This window comes from Thamnophis sirtalis, unplaced genomic scaffold (assembly GCF_051295495.1).
Source record: "Thamnophis sirtalis isolate CommonGarterSnake01/CBP01778 unplaced genomic scaffold, rThaSir2_p1.2 scaffold_6, whole genome shotgun sequence".
NCBI lineage: Eukaryota > Metazoa > Chordata > Lepidosauria > Squamata > Natricidae > Thamnophis > Thamnophis sirtalis.
Window position 1 is genome coordinate 124,822,773 of NW_028261386.1, and position 16,515 is coordinate 124,839,287.

Below are 16,515 nucleotides of genomic sequence, written 5' to 3' on the forward strand. Positions count from 1 at the left end.
CTATAATTATACAATTTAGTGTAATGTCCAAACCCAGTATATCTTGATATCTATCTGTTTATTTAAACAGATTATATAGCTGTTTATCTTGCTATTGGAGAAAGAGTAAAGAAGGTCAGGAGTATATACTCTGTAAAGGATCCATAAAGGATCACCCAAACCATGAAGGTCATCCCAGCTCTCCAACTTAAGAAAGCAGGATCCTATGTAGTGACAGAAGTGATGTAGGAAGCTACTGGAGCCAGATGACAACTTTCTGACAGATGCAGAAGATCAGGTCCACACATAAAGGTCCAATTAGACTGATTTATTGTTACTCATGCCTATGCATGAGTAACAATACTCATGCATAGGCACAATACTCATTTAATGGTAAGCATCTGCTTGGAATTACATAAGGGTCAATGGAATTCACTTGTGGCTACATTAGGATTCTAGGCTGATCCCTCTTTTAACTCCAGCCCCAGGATCTTGAAAATGGTAAAGGCATCAATTCACATTGCAAGGAGAAGGCAATAATAAACCACTTCTGTAATTTACCAATAAACTTCATGTATAACAATTTAAAGTGATTGTTAATAAAGCAGTGGATAATGGGCCCCTCATATATATATATGCTGAAAAGGCAAATCTACATATGAACATGAAATGCAAAAGTAAAAGCATGGAGAAATACAACATAATGAAAACTAATTAATTGATTACATACAATTATCTTAGACACCAAATGATTGAAAAGGTTTAGAATTAGACACTTTTGGGCATAAAATTAAACTGTCTGCTACTCAGGGCTTGAAAAACAATGAAGGGATGGCATTGTTTGCAAAGTCAGGAAGGACATAGCAAACACAGCTGGGTATAATGCAGTGACCGAATAATATCAATTAGACTTCATAAACAATTATCTAAGTTAGTGCTCCAACCACCAATGCAGAAGTTGATGATGTATAGTCAAGTTCAATCTGAAATTGACAGAACATGCAAGAAACATGGGCTGTTTGTGCCTAGAGACTAGAATGTCAAAGTTCAAAATACTAAGAAAGAAAATATAGTTGAACTACATAGGCCTAAGAAACAGAAATGAAGCAGAATAGCTTTTTATTGGTTAATCTGTTGATTTTATCATCCCTAACCTAGTATTGAAACGACCAAAATAATGTTGATATACAAGGACATCTTCATTCAGAGCTCCCAGAAATCAAACTGAGTAAAGTATTGGCACAAAGAAGTAGAATACTCTACTATGTGGAATGGAATCAAAGCCCTTGTTAAGGGTAAATGTGAGAAGAGACTGCCAAAGATGAAGAAACAGAAGAAGGAAAACTGGATGGCAGAACAAATTGTGCAAATTGCAAAGAAGAGGACCCCCAGCCAAAAAGACAAGGATCTCAGGAAGTTATTTAACAAAGAATTCCAGAGAACTTTTAGAAGAGATCCGAAATAGAACTACAGCGACGTATCTAAAGATACTGAAGATGGAAACAGACACAGAAAAATAAAGACAATATTTTAAAAGACGTCCAAACTCAGAAGAAAGTACCAACCTCAAATTAGTACACCAAAAGATATCAATGGGTACCAGATTGGGAGGTTAGAGGATTTCATAATGTCTCCAGATCAGTGGTGGGTTTCAAATTTTTTAAGAACCTATTATGTAGGTGTGGCCTGTTTTGTGGGAGTGGCTTGGCAATCATATGAATTGGTGGGAGTGGCTTGGCAGTCATGTGACCAGGTGGGTGTGGCCAAGTTGGAAAATGTGGTGAAACTCACTTAACAATGCTCTTGCTTAGCAACCAAAATTTTGGGCTCAATTGTGATCATAAGTTATTCCTTCCTTCCTTCCTTCCTTCCTTCCTTCCTTCCTTCCTTCCTTCCTTCCTTCCTTCCTTCCTTCCTTCCTTCCTTCCTTCTGTTTCTCTCCCCCACTTATTTTATTTATTTCTCTTCCTTTCTTCTTTCTCTTTCTCATTCTCTCTCTCTCTCACACACACACACACAGACAGACATACAATTTCCCTCAAGTCTGCCACTGACAGCTCTCAAAGAGAAGGAAGTGTAATGACTCCTGCCTTGGGAAGGGGTTGAATTAGATGACCTCCATGTTCCCTTGCATCCCTCTATGTTCTCTGTCCCATTTAGACACAAACAGCCCCATTCACTTTAAAGTTGGTTGCAAACTCCACTCACCTTGCGCATGCCCTGGTCCCACCAAGGAGTTGAGCTGTGGGGCGGGGGAAAGGGGGGAATTTGTGGCTCCACATCTCTCAATCTTCCCCACCTCGGATCTGTAGGTGGAAAGTGCTGCTGCTGAGGTGGAGGGGTGCTGCCCGCCAAGCAGCGCAACCCACAGCCAGCCCAGGAGCAGTAGCCGCCACCACCTGCCCCACGCCACTATTGCTCACTCCCCCTCAGACCAGTGGCCGGGCACACAGAGGGGGCATGGCAGCAGTGAGGGAAGCCTAGCAGGGGCAGCGCTTTGGTGGATGCTGAGGGAAAGAAGGAATGAAGAAGATATGAGCTGAGAGGAAAAAAAAGCTCTGCCAGGCAGGGGAGCAGGGTGGGTCACTCCATGGTGGGCGCCCCCCCCGCTGCGGAGCCTTTTAGTATTTTTTATCTTCCCCTCACGAGAGTTGCGGCGACAGCAGCGGCAGCAGGAGGAGCAACAGCCTGGCACGTGCTCCCAATCCAGCCTGCCTGAGGAACAGGAGGAGAGTTCGGCTGCTTGAAAAGCCCTGCATGGAACTCCCCTCCAGTTCCTTCTGCTGTTTGAAGAAGCCATGCAGGGCGCGCTCCCTTGTCTTTGACAGCCGCCTCATTTCCAATTGGGGGTGGGGAAAAAGAAATCCATCTTTTTCCTCTCTCCATGGATCCCCCCCCCATTTGGAAATGAGGCAGCTGTGAAAGACAAGGGAGCACAGCCCGCATGGCTTCTTCAAACAGGCAAGGAAGGAACAGGAAGTGAGGATTCATTGGACAACCCCATGGGTGCACGCTGCTCTCTCCTCTGACAGCTGCCTCGTTTCAATGAAGGGGATGGGGAATTCATGCAATTTCCTCCTTCAGCATGGATTCCCCACCACCTTCATTGGAAATGAGGTGGCTGTCAAAGAGAAGAGGGCAGCGGACGCCACGTGGGCTTGTTGGGGCCTCCGGACGAACGGGTACGCTAAGGTACGCTAAATTTCCCCAACCGGTACACCTGTACCAGTTGGTACCAGCTGAAACCCACCCCTGCTGCATATACAGCAAGCGACAGAAGAATCAGTAAAATATCTACTGAAACTATGAGAGCAAATCTGGACAATGATATAGTGTGCAACAGTTGTGAAGAGATCAGTCTACATACAAATACCAAGAAAAAAGTCTAAACAGAATGTGCAATAATACATTGCATAATATTCTTACTTTCACAGGTTAGCAATCTAACTCAGATTAGAGCTTAATTTAATCTCTGGAAAGGAAGATACAGATATCCAAGCAGCTTTTAGAAAAAATCTAGAAAAAAGAGATATTATTGCTGATGTACAGCCAAGTAACTGAGAGCTACAGAATACCAAGAAGTCAGTATAGTGGTATCTTGGTACTCAATTCTTTGAAACTCATTGAATTTGGCACTCAATATATTTTGACAGCAAAATTTTGCCCTAGTACTCATAGTTTGTTTTGTATTCAATGCACAAGCTAAAACTTGTCGGTGTCAGCGGTTTTGTAACTTCTACACTATTTGTTTGGTACTCATCACACCTCCTGGAAACAATTAACAATCAATGTCAAGGTGTTCTGACCCCCTCCTCCGTCCAGTAACGAATGCCGAGACATGCTTAACTGGAATGTCACAGCACTTTATTAGCAAGAAACCAAAACCTCAGTGGCTGAAAGCCAAGCATAACAAACAGATAAGAACCTTGGCAGCAACTCAGACTTCAACAGATAACAGCTTCTCCAGCATTAGGAATGACGTTGAATCCTGCAAAACCAGGCTCCTCCCAGTCTCTCTTTAAATACTATCTTGAGAGGAGCCTAATTACAATCACCTGGGTCCAATTATCTTTGGTAACTGCGTAGCTGCTCTCTACGTCGATCTACCCAGCATTGCCAGGCATCCAGGAACAACTCCCTTGGCTCCTCCCCACTGCTCCAATACATGACTTCAGGATCACACTCTCTTGTCTCCTCCACACTGGTCCAAGGCTCAGGCCAACCAGCCTCTCTGCGCCCTGTTCGGAGTCAGAACCCTGTCCAGGGTCCTCCACATCCTCCAGAGCCGACTCATAGGGGCCCTCACTGTTGGGAGTCTGGTGGCAGCTCCAATGGCTCCTGCTGGGCCACAACATCAAGGTAACACTGTATATGTGTTGCTGATTATAGAAAGGCCTTTAGTTGAATTGACCATATTAAGGAATGATCTTAAGAAAATGGGAATCTGAAAACATTTCAATGTCCTCCCATGAAATTTAAACCTAGTTTATTTAATATGTCACAGTCCAGAGGGAAGGGAACATGGCAGCAATATTGCCATCACTACAGGAATGATTCTTCCTAGAACACAGATATATATAAAAAATAAAACAATCACAATGTGTGCTCAAAATATTCTCTTATACAAAGTGACATAGCCACAAACATACCTAAGGAATCATTTGTTATATTTAAATATCATAGCAAATATGATTGCCGGGTAAAAAAATCACTTAAAAAGGTATCTCATGTTTTGTTCTTCATCAAACTATCATCATTTAGTGATTTGGTAATGAACTATTTCCCTTTTACACAGGAGTAAAATTAGGCATGTTATGGCAAGTATATGATTACATCTCCAGGCGTTTTTATACTTAAAATATGCACAGAGGCCTGTTCATGTTATCAGAGAAATAAAGCAGGGAGAAGGGATTATTATTTTTCTGGCACAGTGTTTCCAAACTGAAATTTTCTTCCAGAGGGTATAATTAATATGAGTATATATGTATGCCCTGTTCATCCATGCAACAGCTGCTGTTGCTTGGCATTGATATATATAAAAAAGGAAAAACTGCAAAATTTGGGGATGATTTTCCTACATTACTACCTCATTTGGCCTCCATTTATGACCTCCTTTTGACCCAATATCACTTTTAAAAACTTGCCCCAGTTTGAGTATTTCCCATGATTATACTAAGCAAATCAAATCGTGCTGATCTGTTATTTCATTGAAATTACTACATCAAGTGATTTCGCTTAGAAGAGTATCTCCTTTGCATATGTGGGATGGGGCATCTTATTCACTGACATGCTGTTGAGAAGCAGATACATGACTGTAATGTCTTGTATACAAAAGTTCATGCCACAAATATGGTTAGTCTTAATGTGTCTTAATAGGCCTGCTTAAGGCATTTTAAATGAAATTTAATTCGATTTTAAAGGTAGTTCTGATGATTGCTTGCTTCTTATTAATGCAGAAGTGAAAAAATGTGGATATTATAGCACAAATAATGATTTTAATCAAGAGGCTGTTTGACCATAAAGACTATTCCTTTTTGACATTAGATACTGATGAAGAATGGACTTCCCCTTGTAAATCCATCATCTCTTATCATGGTTTCTCCCAACATTTTCTTTTCCACAAAGGTACTCCACTGAAGAGAAATCATGGAATAATTCCACAGAATCTTTTAGTTGGTAGTAAGTGGCGTTTGCCATTAAGAAGTTTGCCATTGAGATAACAAATACATAAATAACTGGATTTCTTTTGAAGCTTGGCTCAAGGCTCAGGATAGGCCAAAATAAATTTAAAAAAAGGTGATATAAATAGGAGAAAACTAGCTGGGCCTGAAAATAACAGACTGTCTTGATTTTCAATGCTCTGTCAGGTACCCAGAACAATGGGATATTAAAAACAGTCTTGCAACTCATCTTAGTGATCCCTTTCTGATATTATAAATTATTATCAGGAAGAAAAGTAGATTTAACCTCTCTGCCTTCATATTGATATACACAAGCAAACCAATGGGCTCCAAAGAAGGACTTTTATATCCTGGTTCTGGGAATGACAAAAGAAAAGTTGACAATGTGATTGCTGCTTGGTCTGGTTTTGATGCTCAGAGAATCCAGGTAAGGCAGGAATCAGATTAGGGCAGATCCTTGTTGCACCAGAGAAGAATTAAAACTGTAATGAGAGAAATAAAGATGGAAGCAGGCAGGGAGGGATATTTTTAAAATAAGTATTTCAACATAAGACGGTCCTTATCAATGGGGGTGGAAGGGAAAAGAAAGGATTTTGAGAGAAAAGAGCAGGGCAAAAATAGAAAGCCTTGTGGGAACAGGAATCCTGTAATACCAATTTCATATCTACTTGAAGTCAAAAATTCTACCTGACTCCTATAATGAATCGTCTAGGGAAATAAATGAATTGGATAGAAGAAAGCCTTCAATTCCCAGTGTTGGAGCAAGGAAAAATCATCAAGGGAAAAAAAGGACCAAAGATATATGAATTTTGTAATATTATTTGGAATGAAAAAATTGAAATCAGCTCCAATGAACTGCAACAAAAGCAAATAATTATTCACCTCACAGCTCTTTTATTCAAGTTCCATTTCATTGTAGCAACTGCAATAATACGATAAAAAAAAAGGAAGCCACTTTTGTGGCCTAAATTTGTAAAAAGAATAGAGGTATATTTTACAGGACACAAGCTATTTTTGATAACTATTTGTTCTCTCTCTGGTTTCCAACATATTAGAATGAGAAATGCTTTTCAGAGATTAGCTGTCTATGACCCAGAAATGTGTAATCTAATCCATTTTTAGCGTTCACAGCAGGGGTGGGTTCCTGCCAGTTCTAACCTCTTCTATAGAAGAGGTTCCACAAATCCGTTTAGAACCGGTTCCAGCTTTCTCCCCCCACCCGTCTGCACCACGCTTGCCCCACCTGCCTCTCACTGATTGGCTGGCTCACCAATTGCCCCGCCCAACTCTAAGAGTCCTATCTAAACCTTAAAGTCTTAAAGCTGTCAAGTTTGAACATCCCTGGGATTTTTTTTCTAAAGGGTTAGGGGTGCAAGGGTCTTGTAACTTGACAGCTTTAAGACTTGTGTGCTTCAAATGGCAGAGTTTTTGAGACAACATTTAGGTTGCTAAGCAAGAGCGTTGATAAATAAGTTTCACCACATTTTACATGTTGGCCACGCCCACCCAGTCACATGACTGCCAAGCCACTCCCACTCAGTCAGATGGCTAGCAAGCCACCCCCACCCGGTCACATGGCCAGCAAGCCACTCCCACAAAGCAGACCCCACCTACAGAAGAGGCTCTAAAAATTTTTTGAAAGCCACCACTGGTTCACAGATACATTTTATTTCATAGCTGATGTGACAGACTGGTTGGGTTCCATTGTAACTTTTCCATTATTTAAGAAATGACTGCTCATTAAATTGGGAGTGTGCCATGGGCTCATTTAAAAGGACCATCTCTTCATTTGGAGGTAACAGGAATGTAGTTCAAGAGAACAAAATTGTAACGCTGATGGGAGCGGCAAAATCAAGAGCAATACACTGAATCGATCACTATAGTTCAAGAAGGAAAAATCATTCCTCAAACACCTAATAAGATTTGTGTTCTTGTTTTAAAAGATCAAAGAACAACAACCAGCTTTGTCAGAGCTGTTACCAAGGGATAGAAATAAAACCCCTATCTAAGGATGTTATTTTAGAATTCATGCATATGCATGTGGGTATACAGTATACACGTGAGTGCACAGAAAGAGAATCACCCCATAATCACCTTATAATACTTTCTGAATGACCAAACAGGGACAGGAAAGCATAAACATTTTGAGTGCTATTCCAAGTGCTTGATACCAGCTGTTCATCACATGTAAATGAATCACTTACTGAATTGACAGAACACTGATGAATATGGTCCTCATTTCCTTTTTAGAGAAAGCTTCTCTGAGCATATTGTTTGTGCAATCAGTATTTTCTTTGCCAAAGACACTTGAATGTGGTCAAAGGATCAGCATGTATATCTTTATGTGAATTTTCTCATACATCACCTACAATTCTTTAATTGCAAGACTGTACTTGCTACCATATCAAACAATAGAAACAATGGCATCCAATTAACTGAAATGCAGAAAAAGTAATGTTTTTAAGACAAACAAAACAATATTTTTGTTGCAATGCAACAATTAATGTCCACTGAGCATGTATATATTCTTTTGCACTGCATGGAATGTAGAAATGAACCAAATGTTTTATTACATGAGTTAAGTTGGAAAGGTGGGAGGGAACCAAGAGAATTGTTAGACAACATTGGAAAGCCAAATCTATGCCAAATCTATGCCTGACTTTTCATCCCAGAATATGTGCGTACGTCAAGCTGATTCTTTATACGTATATCGGAGCATGGGAAAGGATTTCTGACAAATCGGTAATTGGAATTTCTCTATCAATGACCATTTTTTATATTTTAATGCATGTTTGAATTTTAATTTCTTTTTTTAAAAGAATATTAAGTCAGTATATTATATTTGTATAAAATTTAGAAGAGCCGAGGAGGCGCAGTGGTTAGGGTGCAGTACTGCCGGCCACTTCAGCTGACTGTTATCTGCAGTTCAGCAGTTCTAATCTCACCGGCTCAAGGTGGACCCAGCCTTCCATCCTTCTGAGGTGGGTGAAATGAGGACCCAGACTGTGGGGGCGATATGCTGACTCTGTAAAACCGCTTAGAGAGGGCTGAAAGTCCTATGAAGCGGTATATAAGTCTAACTGCTATTGCTATTGCTATAAAATTCTGTGAACAATTTAAAGTTATTTGAAAAAAAAATGATACAGGTGGTTCTCATTTAGTGGCCACAATCAGGACTCCTCACAGCAACTCCATTGTCAAGCAAAGTGGTTGTTAAGTGAAAACCACAACTGTGGTTATGATCTTACTTCAGCTTACTTTACAAATCTTTGAAGGTTATAAATATGAGAATTAGTTGCAAACTTACTTAGTAATTACTGCTGTAAGTGCAAATGGTTGCCTGATGAGGCAGTCGTTAAATGAGGATAATCTCTATTGTGCATTTGGTTTTACCTGCCCAACCCCACTCTAAGAAACAAGTTTATCAAGAGAGAAAATCCACAGCTGAAGATTATTGTATTCACAATGAGTTGTTAGGTTCAGCGATTTATTATATGGAATAAAGTGTTTTGTGAAGTTGAACTTGAGGAAATTCAGGCAAATTGCAAAACCCAAAAAACAATATCACAAGCGGAAATAACTGATATTCAAGACACAACTAAAGACATTATAGTAGAACTCCCAGAAGAAGCTCTCGGGGAGGAAATAACACCACCACCACTAGAACCAGTTATCACTGAACCAACTGATGAACTAACTCAAAAACAAAAAGAATTGAAGGATAAGATCATGGAGCATTTTCTGCTTAATGAGGAAAGGCAATGTTTACCATCACTAAAAACTGTGCCTAAGAAAATTTTGGCCCCTATCATGAAAATGGTTAATGCAGTGTTTTCAACAATTGAATCGGGATCCATCTTGGAAACGAACCAGTTAATGTACAGCACAGCTGTAATAGTCACTAATGAACTAGGCATTAAAATCAAAGTACCTAGTCACACAACAGAAAAAGCATCAAAGCCAAAGTGGAAAATCCGATTAGAACAAAAAGTCAAAAAATTAAGGGCAGATGCTAGTAACTTAAAGAACATGCATGAGCAATGGCTTAAAAACAACAAAACCATAGATCGGCTAATCAGAAGATATAGATTGGATACAAGAAACATCAATGAAACTGTAGAGATTGTAAAACAGCGGATAACAGCAACAGCTAGAAAAATTGAAAGATATGAGGCACGAATCATCCAATATAAACAAAATCAGCAATTTCGATCAGACCAACGGCGTTTTTATCAAAGTCTTAATGTGAATGGTGACACCAAAAGTGAAAAACCAGAAAAGCAGGCCACAGTTGAATTCTGGAAAGAATTGTGGGAAAATGCAAAGGACTACAATAAGGAAGCAAAGTGGATACATGACTTTGAGAAAAGCATTGGCAACAAACAAATGCAAGTATTAGAAATAACATCTGAGATGGTCAAAAATCGAGTTAAAAAGGTAAAGAATTGGACATCACCTGGAAAGGACCAATTACATGGTTTCTGGATCAAATATCTGACCAGTTTACATGCAATATATCCACTGCTTGGATCTGCACGCATAGTACGAAAATACGTTATGATGTCCTAGGTCCCTGGGTGGGCCCCGACTAGTAACCAATGCCAAATCCGGCGAAACAACTGGCCTCTGTGATACAATTGTATAATACTTTCAAATACAGATGGATCATCATTTGGAACACAATACACCAGATATCACAGTTGTCAAGGGCCGAAGTGTACAGTTTATTGATATCACTGTACCAGGAGAACTGGAAAAAAATAACAAAATACCGCAACCTGTCCATCGAAACTACACAGCTATGGATGAAGCATGTAACAGCGATACCCATTGTCATTGGGGCACTTGGTACCATGTCCAAGAATTCTACAAAACACATCAAGAAATTGCAGCTTCCTGCAATAACACCAGCAGAACTGCAAAAATATGTGCTACTTGGAACATCATATTTTAAGAAGATATTTGGTTGATACCTAGGATGCTGGCAGCAAGCCTTATCAACCATCATTATCAGTCAATGGTATTTGTGACACGTTTTAAATGTTCATTTGACTGAATTTCATGTTTAATGAATAAAAGAGATAATAATAATTGAAGGTACTTGGTTGATACTTAGGATGCTGGCAGTAACCTGTATCAACCATCAGTACCAGTCAATGTGGCGCAATGAGAGCCGAGGTGGCGCAGTGGGTAGAGTGCAGTACTGCAGGCCACTTCAGCTGACTGCTATTAGCAGTTCAGCGGTTCAAATCTCACCAGCTCAGGGTTGACTCAGCCTTCCATCCTTCCGAGGTGGGTGAAATGAGGACCCAGACTGTGGGGGCGATATGCTGACTCTGTAAACCGCTTAAAGAGGGCTGAAAGCCCTATGAAGCGGTATATAAGTCTAACTGCTATTGCTATAATGGTATTTGTGATGTATTTTTAAATGTTCAGTTGACTGAGTTTCATGTTTAATGTATAAAGTATATAATAATATCATTGTGAGTTAAATAATACTCAGAATGGAGGGAAATGAACTTCCACATGTTCATATTATCTGGAAAATAAAGATCTTTGATTCACTTTTCAAAAGAAACCTGCCCTTCTATCATTTTTCTTTGGTTATCTCATGCACTAAATTTATGCTGCTGTGTTTGTTTTCAGCTGAAGTAGAACTGTATCCCTGCCACTGATTTATGGGTGTACCATTAAAGTGCTGAATGAGTTATAAAACATTATGTAGCTTCAGGAAATCTAATATATTCACAATCAGGATTCCCAGTAAACCTAAATAAGTTTGTTGCTTCCACCGCCTATAAACATTTTATAAGGGAAAGAATAGAAAGGCTAGAAACCATGCATTATTTTATAATTACGTGAACTCTGAGGAAAGTAAAATAAATAAATAAAACAGAATAAAATAATAAAAGATGAAAACAAATGGCATGCATATTCCCCCCCCCACCTCTAGCAATGTTTATTTTTTTCTTTTAATATCTGATGTTCTGACTAAATAGCAAAGCAGTTTATCCCCTTAATGCTGTTGTTTAGCAATGAATAAATAGAGCAAGTACTAAAGCTGGCTTTGCACCTACTGAATGCTGCAAGTGTTTGTACTCATTTGATATGCATCTAGCAAAGCTCGGCTGTTCCCAGAAGGCCACTCCGTGAAGGCTGAGAGAGCAGCGCCTGCTAGTGGTACCTGTGAGTCATAAAGAACAAGGAGAAGGAGGAACAGGGGGGGGAGAGGGGGGAAAGTGCAATGGAAACACAAGTCAAAATCAACAAAAGAAGTCAATTCAGAAGAATTCTGTATCCTTGTTGAAAGCATGCATTCACACAAATATAACATTATAATAGGAAGCATTAGCTTTTCCTTATGCAAAAGAGCTCAACAATACTGGGTCAGTGTAAAATATAGTGCCGTGTTCCCCGCAAAATAAGACAGGGTCTTATTTTCTTTTGACCTCTGAAATAAGCACTTGGCCTTATTTTTGGGGAGATCTTGTTATTTTTGAGGTGCAGGAGGCGGAATGTGTGGGCACCACATGGCTGCTACTGGGTTCCACCACAAAACCGCGGAGGACAAAATCGCGCTCGACGAAAGCGCGCATTTGACGTCATCACAGCGCGACGAAAACATCGCGCTGTGATCGAAAAATGTAAAAATAAAGCGAAAACCTTACCCTAACCCCCCCAAACCTAACCCTAAACCTAACCCTAAATCTAACCCTTAACCTAACCCTAAATCTAACCCTAAACGTAACCCTTAACCTAACGCTAAACCTAACGCTAACCCTTAACCTAACGCTAAACGTAACCCTAACGCTCTAAACCTAACCCTAACCCTTAACCTAACCTAACCCTAACCCTAAACCTAACCCTTACCTTTATGTGAATCGGCTTGCTTTAATTTTATTTCAATTTTTAATTTTTTTTGTCGCGCTGTGATGATGTCAAATGCGCGCTTTCGTCGAGCGCGATTTTGTCCTCCGCGGTTTTGATGGGTCACGCTGCTACTGTATTGCAATATTTTCGGGGAGGGCTTATTTTCAGGGGAGGGCTTATTTTAGTGCATGCGCTCAAAAGCCTGATTGGGCTTATTATCTGGGGAGGTCTTATTTTTGGGGAAACAGGGCAATATTATGAATTTGATCGAATTTTATTTTGAGTATGCCGTTATTTCCAGCAAACTAGCTTAAGAATAAATCAGTAATTGCTTACTACAGGAACTGCAGGGAGGCTAGGTGGGAAACATATAGATTTTAAAAAGTAATGTAGACATTATTTAGAATCGGAAGAGTTCAGTTTAAGGAATACTATAATCATATAAACTTATAAAGGGACAATATGCTTTCTGATTTATAATAATACAGCTTGGATTTAAAAGAAAACAGTAACAATACCTGTAGCATTAAGAGGGCATCGATTGAATGCCATATCCCCTGCTGGCGTCCTTTTCCAAACCATTGATATCAAATAATCCTCCGGACATATTTCATAAGGTGCTGCAATTAAAAAAAACCACTGAATATGAATTGTGGACTTGGCAGGTACACACAATAAGATTAATTAATTAATTGAATAGCTTGCCTCCAGGAGTTGTGGGTGCTGGAAGTTTTCAAAAATAGACTGGACAAACATTTGACCGGAATGGTATAAGGTTCCTGCCTCAAGCAAGGGCATGAGGCTATGTCTACGTTCTATGTACAACACCACGTGATACCACCTTGCAATTTGTAAGAATCTGTAAGTTTCCAGGCAAAATGAACAGGGTTTCCTATCCCTTAGAAAGGTTTACATAGATGGCCCTGACTTTGCTAATCTTCTCCAGAGCCAAGTTGGCACAGTGGTTAGGGTGCAGTACTGCAGGCCACTTCAGCTGACTGTTATCTGCAGTTCAGCAGTTTTAATTTCACCGGCTCAAGGTTGATTCAGCCTTCCATCCTTCCGAGGTGGGTGAAATGAGGACCCAGACTGTGGGGGCTCTATGCTGACTCTGTAAACCGCTTAGAGAGGGCTGAAAGCCCTATGAAGCAGTATATAAGTCTAACTGCTATTGCTATGTCTGGAAACCTGGTCCCCACTGCCAAGGAATGGGCAAGCATATGGGATAAGTGTCCAAACTGAAAGGAATATTAAAATGGTTTGCCTTGTATTCAGTTGAAGCCTTGGTCACAGAATGGAATGAGCTGCGAATGAAGCCTTAGATTGCATTGTCTCTCTGTTTAGTTTTTATAAACAGCTCTGGGAAAATGAAGCACCAGAAGAGATGTCTGGAGCATCATTAGAGGAAGAGAAAATTTGACCAAACCTGATCGAGAGCCCGTATTTGGGGGTTATAACGTGATGGTACTGGTGGCAAAATGTCATTTCACTACCTTTATGCATCCATAGATAGATGTCCAATGACTCTGATAAGGATGGTTCATTCTTTGCTGATTAGGGATGAATCACAGGAACAACTACTGGGCTGCTGGAAGAATATTCTAGTGATCTCAGAGATAAAATCATTTAGATTTGCTGAGAGTTGGACTCCAACTAGGCAAGTGCAGTTGAGCTTCTTGGTGCATGGTCTTGTGGGTTTCCCTGTGTTGGGCTTTAGTCTGTAGCTCCTTCAAACTGTGAACCCAGTCACCTGTTTCTTAGATCCAAACCTTTCCTGGATATTTAAAGCTGTTTAGGAGTGATTCATCCAGATTCTCCCAGAAACTGGGTAGCACCTTTGACCTAGTTACATCCCCCACTGCAGCCATTTTATGAATGGACAGCCTCACAATTGCATTGTGAGAGCAGCGATAACATGCTTTCAAAATTACAAACAGAAGACATTCCCCAAAGTCAGAGGTGGGTTCCTACCAGTTCACACCTATTTGGTAGAACCGGTTCGTCAAATCTACCAAACCGGTTAGAAGAGGTTCCACCAGTGGACCCAGAAAGCAGGCCACACCTACAGAAGAGGTTCCAATTTTTTTTGAAACCCACCACTGGTCCTTGAATATGATTATTCTACACTATCATGCTCCTATTTATAAAACTCACTGCCTCTGTGAAAGGTAAGGATGACTACTGCGTTTGTGGTGCAATCAGAACATCCCGTGTGTTGAAGTTGTTTTAACGCAAACCAAAGATGCCTTTTAAAAAACAAGTTTACATCATATTCTTATGCATGCCAGTGCTGTGTGTGAGGTAATTTAAGGTGGTTCTGACAAGTGTCGTCATCATCCTCATATCCGGTCACATGGGCAGCAAGCCACTCCCACCCGGTCACATGGGTGGCAAGCCACTCCCACAAAGGAGGCCACACCCACAGAGTAGGTTCGAACAATTTTTGAAACTCACCACTGCCCAAAGTGCACCTGCCACTACTTTTCTTTTTAAAAAAAAGTTATTCAGGTGCCATGAGACTCTTTTAATACATTTACTGTATATAGTAATTCATTGGGTTTTTTAAATCAGGATTTACATTCGCTTCTGTAAATATATCCCACAAAGCTGTGCATTTTTTCCCATGACTACAGCCTCACTAATTCAGCGTGTGAACATTTTTATGGGACGCTACCCTGGTTTTTTGCCCTGAGATGGCAAACACATCTAGTGGAAACAAGAGGTTCTGTGGAAGCAAGAAATGAGCACTTTAACAGATGACAAAATATCCTGCAGATGTTTCTGTGAAGCTAATGTGAAGTGCATGAAATAGGTTGCTAAAATTACTTCAGTCAAAGCTCTTTCAAATCATGTCAAGAAAGCTGACAGTGCCAGAAGAGCAAGAATATATCTTAATGGCAAACATTTAGGAAAGGGAGCTGTTTTCACTTCATCCTAAGTGCTAAAAAAGAACTGTTCTGAAGCCTGGGGATTTTTTTTCTCCCTGGGATTTGCACACAGTGCTTCTTATCCTGAATGTAGAGTATGAGCATGACTGCACATAGTTCATTAAATGTTAAAATATTTTTTTTTTCAGGTTCAAAGTACTGGGACTGATATTTTACAATTTGATCTATTTTGCTTTTGTTTTTTTTTTAAAAAAAACCCCACACCTGATAATCAGTGGTGGGTTTCTGCCGGTTCGCACTGGATCGGGAGAACCAGATGGTGAAATGGACCCAGAAGTAAATTCCTGCCCAGGCCCTGTCGCTCCATGCTCACCCTCGCCTGCTGGAGAGGTCCAGCGGCACAATTTACCAGACAGCAAAGGCGAAGTCTGGAGTTTTCTCTTGGATTCCCCTCTGTCTTGCCTCCTCCGATCTCCCAAAGTTCTTTTCCCTACGCCTGATAGCTTTCTACTGGATTCCCCTCTGTCTTGCCTCCTCCTATCTCCCAAAGTTCTTTCCCTAGCGTGTGATAGCTTTCTACTGGATTCCTCTCTGTCCTGCCTCCTCTGATCTCCCAAAATTCTTTCCCCAACGCGTGATAACTTTCTACTGGATTCCCCTCTGTCTTGCCTCCTCCGATCTCCCAAAGTTCTTTCCCCAACACGTGATAGCTTTCTACTGGATTCCTCTCTGTCCTGCCTCCTCCGATCTCCCAAAGTTCTTTCCCCAATGCGTAATAGCTTTCTACTGGATTCCCCTCTGTCTTGTCTCCTCCTATCTCCCAAAGTTCTTTCCCTAGCGTGTGATAGCTTTCTACTGGATTCCCCTCTGTCCTGCCTCCTCCGATCTCCCAAAGTTCTTTTCCCAACGCATGATAGCTTTCTACTGGATTCCCCTCTGTCCTGCCTCCTCCAATCTCCCAAAGTTCTTTCCTCAACGCGTGATAGCTTTCTACTGGATTTCCCTCTGTCTTGCCTCCTCCGATCTCCCAAAGTTCTTTCCCCAGCATGTGATAGCTTTGTCCTGGATTCCTCTCTGTCCTGCCATCTCCAATCTCC

The 16,515-nt window shown here is 40.6% G+C and overlaps 1 protein-coding gene across 3 annotated transcripts in view; it reads right to left on the reverse strand.

The window, feature by feature from the left end:
- The window catches only part of ADGRB3 (adhesion G protein-coupled receptor B3), a 549,324-nt gene that overhangs the window by 333,930 nt on the left and 198,879 nt on the right, over positions 1-16,515 (reverse strand). For all 3 annotated transcript variants that reach the window (XM_087718921.1, XM_087718919.1, XM_087718920.1), the window contains exons 8-9: positions 13,049-13,150; positions 11,738-11,844 (exon numbers count right to left, since the gene is read on the reverse strand). In XM_087718921.1, the coding sequence (XP_087575047.1) occupies positions 11,738-11,844; positions 13,049-13,150 (209 nt within the window). The remainder of the gene's footprint in view (positions 1-11,737; positions 11,845-13,048; positions 13,151-16,515) is intronic.